At 41.5% G+C, this 3,527-nt stretch overlaps 1 protein-coding gene across 1 annotated transcript; it reads right to left on the bottom strand.

Annotated features, from left to right (window-relative positions):
- Positions 1-1,189: 1,189 nt before the first annotated feature.
- Positions 1,190-2,857, bottom strand: HTR1E (5-hydroxytryptamine (serotonin) receptor 1E, G protein-coupled). The gene has a single exon (XM_014964494.1). It carries the CDS (start codon positions 2,729-2,731, stop codon positions 1,637-1,639), a length of 1,095 nt encoding a protein of 364 aa, XP_014819980.1. The 5' UTR covers positions 2,732-2,857; the 3' UTR covers positions 1,190-1,636.
- Between the last annotated feature and the right edge of the window lie 670 nt (positions 2,858-3,527).

Genomic DNA, 3,527 nt, shown 5'->3' on the forward strand with positions numbered 1-3,527 from the left:
GAATGTCATTTCTCAGCTCCATCTGGAGTTTATTACTCACATGTTACTTACGCTTCCTTGACTCTTGATAAGAAAAATTATTGTCATCTTGTAAACTTTCCAAACATTTTTCAGAGATGCCTTCCAGTGCTGTTACAACACTTTTGCTACCTCTAATATTTGTTTTGATGGATTTGGAGCTGCCATGCTACAGTTCATGGTTATTGCATGTCAGATTGATGTATGTGATATTTTCTATATGGTATATCAGTATAATTCAAAAAGAATTTGTCCAGAAAGATGGACAGGGAAGAAAATTATGGTGCAGGGGAAGTCGTCAATATTTAAACAGCGCTTAGGAGTTGCTAATGGACAACACCAGATTCTCAGCTTTGATTTTGCCCTTTCCCGGCCTGATTTCCACAATATCTGAACCAGGAGATTTTAACATTCATAAGCACAGAAGACAGGATATGAAGGGCACGCTGTCTGTCTCTCAGGACAAGGGAAGTAGCTCCATGAAGGACTCCCAGAACAAGAAATCCTGCACGATTAAGAATGCCATTGTGAATTGTAAGATGACAATAAGGCAGATGTATGGGACTGCTATTTAAAAAAAAAATTCTTCCCTAATCTTTTTGTGCTGATGTTTAAACAGAAAATAATTTGGGTTTAGATAATATTTCTGAATTTCTGTATATTTCTGGCCTGCTGAGAAGATATCCATTTTTTTAAGTCGGTGGGGTAAGATGAGTCGATCCATAGGGTTGTGCACCCTTAGGTCCAGGTGAAGTGTGGCAAAAATTAATAATGCCACCCCAGAATCAACCAAGGCACAAGGCCTGGGCGCTGAAGAAATCTGGTTAGTGGTATCAAAAACGTGACTGGTCAGTTGTGCAGCTGGTCCCACAAGTGTGACACTTGTCAGCTGCATCCTCTCAATTGCCAGAGAAACTACACAGGTGTCTATCCAAAATTTTGAACATAAATCACGAATCTTGCACAAAAAGAGCCGCTTAAATCATTACTTTGAGTACAAAATAGGATCCATTTTTAGGTAGAATGAACTGAACTTTGCCTTCTGCTTTGGGAGTTTATTCCTGAAGGAAGGAATGGTTTATTCTGCCTTAGCCCAAGCTGGAAATGGTGGTTATTTTCCTTCTGAATGACTGTTACAGTTTTCTTAGAATGCCACAGTAAAGATTTGCTGTTTAGCTGTCATGACCATGAAGTGTTTATTAATTTTTGAATATGTACGTATGGGGTTCAGTTTATAAGCCTTTATATTACTACAGTGCACGATAATTTAGACATTTGATTCTTAAATGAAAAAAGTATAAAAGTGAGCATCGTTTGCTTCTTGAATCATTAATTACACAAAATGTCTTAAACATGAGTATTGAATAGTTTCTTGTTTGTTGTTTCATTGCTAAAAAATCTGCTCCTTTGTAGAATAAATTTATTTCAAACTCTTTACCATGAATAACACCGGAGGTAAAAAACGGCAGAACGAATTACAGGCTAAAGATAAGTCAAGCAAATAGGCAAACACAAAAATCCCCTTTATCGAGGGAAACGGTGACAAGAGTCAAATTATTTTGCTCGTTCTTAAGGCCAGGAGTTATGTCATCATCATCATCATCATCTCCCAGTACTTTTAAGTATGTTCTCGACACCTGATGAGCTTTCTAAAGGCCAGCTTGAAATCTTCGTTAAAGCTAGTGTACAGCAAAGGGTTGACAAGGGAGTTGACATATCCCAGCCAGGTCAAGAAATCCGCGACTTCTGGAGAGACTGTGCAAACGTGGAGGCCCACAAGCAGCTCCTTGATGAAAAAGGGCAACCAGGACAAAATGAAAGCACCTAAAATCAGGCCCAGAATGCGAGCAGCCTTCCGTTCCCGCGTCGTGGAGATCTGCTGCCGGTCGCCAGCCAGGTCCAGGTCATTCTCAAAAGGAGGGATCCTCACGGAGGTGTTGATTTTATCGAACTCCGTGGTGGGGTCGGACGTGGAGAAGTCCGAGACGCAGAAGGTCTGCGTGAGCTTGCAGCTGGCAAAGGAGTTTTGGCTGTCGGTGCTCCTGTTGCTGAGGTGGCGGCTCGAACCCCGTTTTTGGTAAAGGCTCTTTGCAGCGTGGTAGATTCTGTAGTACAGGATCAGGATCAAAGTCAAGGGGATGTAAAATGCCCCGAATGTGGAATAAATAGTGTAGATGACATGGTCGTGCTGAATGCGACACTCGCTGGGAATATTGACGCTGTGGTGATTTCTCCAAAACAAAGGGGGCATCGATATGAAAATGGAGATGGTCCACACAGTGACTATCATCAGCCCAGCCCTTTTTGCCGTTCTTTTCCTGGCATATTCAATAGCGTCTGTGATTGCCCAGTACCTGTCCAGGGCAATGACACACAGATGAAGGATTGAACACGTGCAACAGGTCATGTCAACGCTAAGCCAGATCTCACAGATGAAGTACCCCAAAGTCCATTTACCTATCATTATGTAAGTGATGCTCAAGGGCATGACAAGAACAGCAACAAGGAGATCTGTCACAGCCAGTGAACATATTAAGTAATTTGCCGGCTGGTGGAGCTTCTTGGTTGTGGATATTGCCGCAATTACGGCAGAATTCAGCAGCATAGTCAAGGTTGTGATTGTGGCCAAGGTCAGGGTAATGAGCATCTTTTCAGTTACTGTTTTTGGCTTCGCAGCCACGTTGGCTTCAGTGGTGCAATTTGTGAGATTCATTTTCCCCTCCAGGATGCACAGTGAAAGAAGAAGTTGCTTCTTCAGTAGGCGAATAGATCCAGGTTCAGAAGTTGCCCACTCAAAAGAGGGACAGAGATGCTCCAGGGGCAATTTTCTTGTTTTTTATAATCCCATATTCAACAGAGCAGCAAAATGCTTCCAGGTTTCCTCCTGTTCATTGTTTTCCTAGAAGATAAAAGCACAACTGTTAGTGAACCTAGAAAAATCCCACCTTTTGGCAAAAAGTCCTATGCTTCAAATATTACTAAATCAAATAAAAATTTTGGTCTGGTTTTCCTTCTCTCTTTCTTCTTTTTCTTCCCCTTTTTCTCTGCATTCATGGTTCATCTCTTTTTATTCCCTTGGGGACACTTTGGGCCAGATTTCCTGCTGATGTGAACTGGTCGTTTCTCCTTTGGTTTTGGAGATCTCACTGAAAGTGGGAGGTTGGACTAAGGGACCTCCGGAGGTCGCTTCCAACAAATATTTCTATGATCTCTGTGAATTATTGGTACTGGGAGCTAGTCCTTTTCCTGCTTGTTAAATAGGCTACAGCAAACGAAGAGCTGAGGAAACCTGCCTTTTCATTTTAATTGCTATATGAGAGGGATCAATTACTTCTATATATCACCTTTGGAAAAAAGAAACAGAGCAGCCTATCTCAGCGAGGGCATGCCAGTGTTTTATAGCTTTCTATTCTGCTTTTACATATCCATGTCTGTATTAATATCTTGGAAATGGTACTTTAAAATTACTCAGGTTACCTTTAACATGCAGCTTTCAAACAATGTTTAAA

Source organism: Calidris pugnax, unplaced genomic scaffold, assembly GCF_001431845.1.
Source record: "Calidris pugnax isolate Ruff unplaced genomic scaffold, ASM143184v1 scaffold219, whole genome shotgun sequence".
NCBI classification, from domain to species: Eukaryota; Metazoa; Chordata; class Aves; order Charadriiformes; family Scolopacidae; genus Calidris; species Calidris pugnax.

Coding starts and splice junctions, on each gene's coding strand:
- HTR1E (XM_014964494.1), bottom strand. CDS start 2,731: ATGAATCTCACAAATTGCACCACTGAAGCCAACGTGGCTGCGAAGCCA.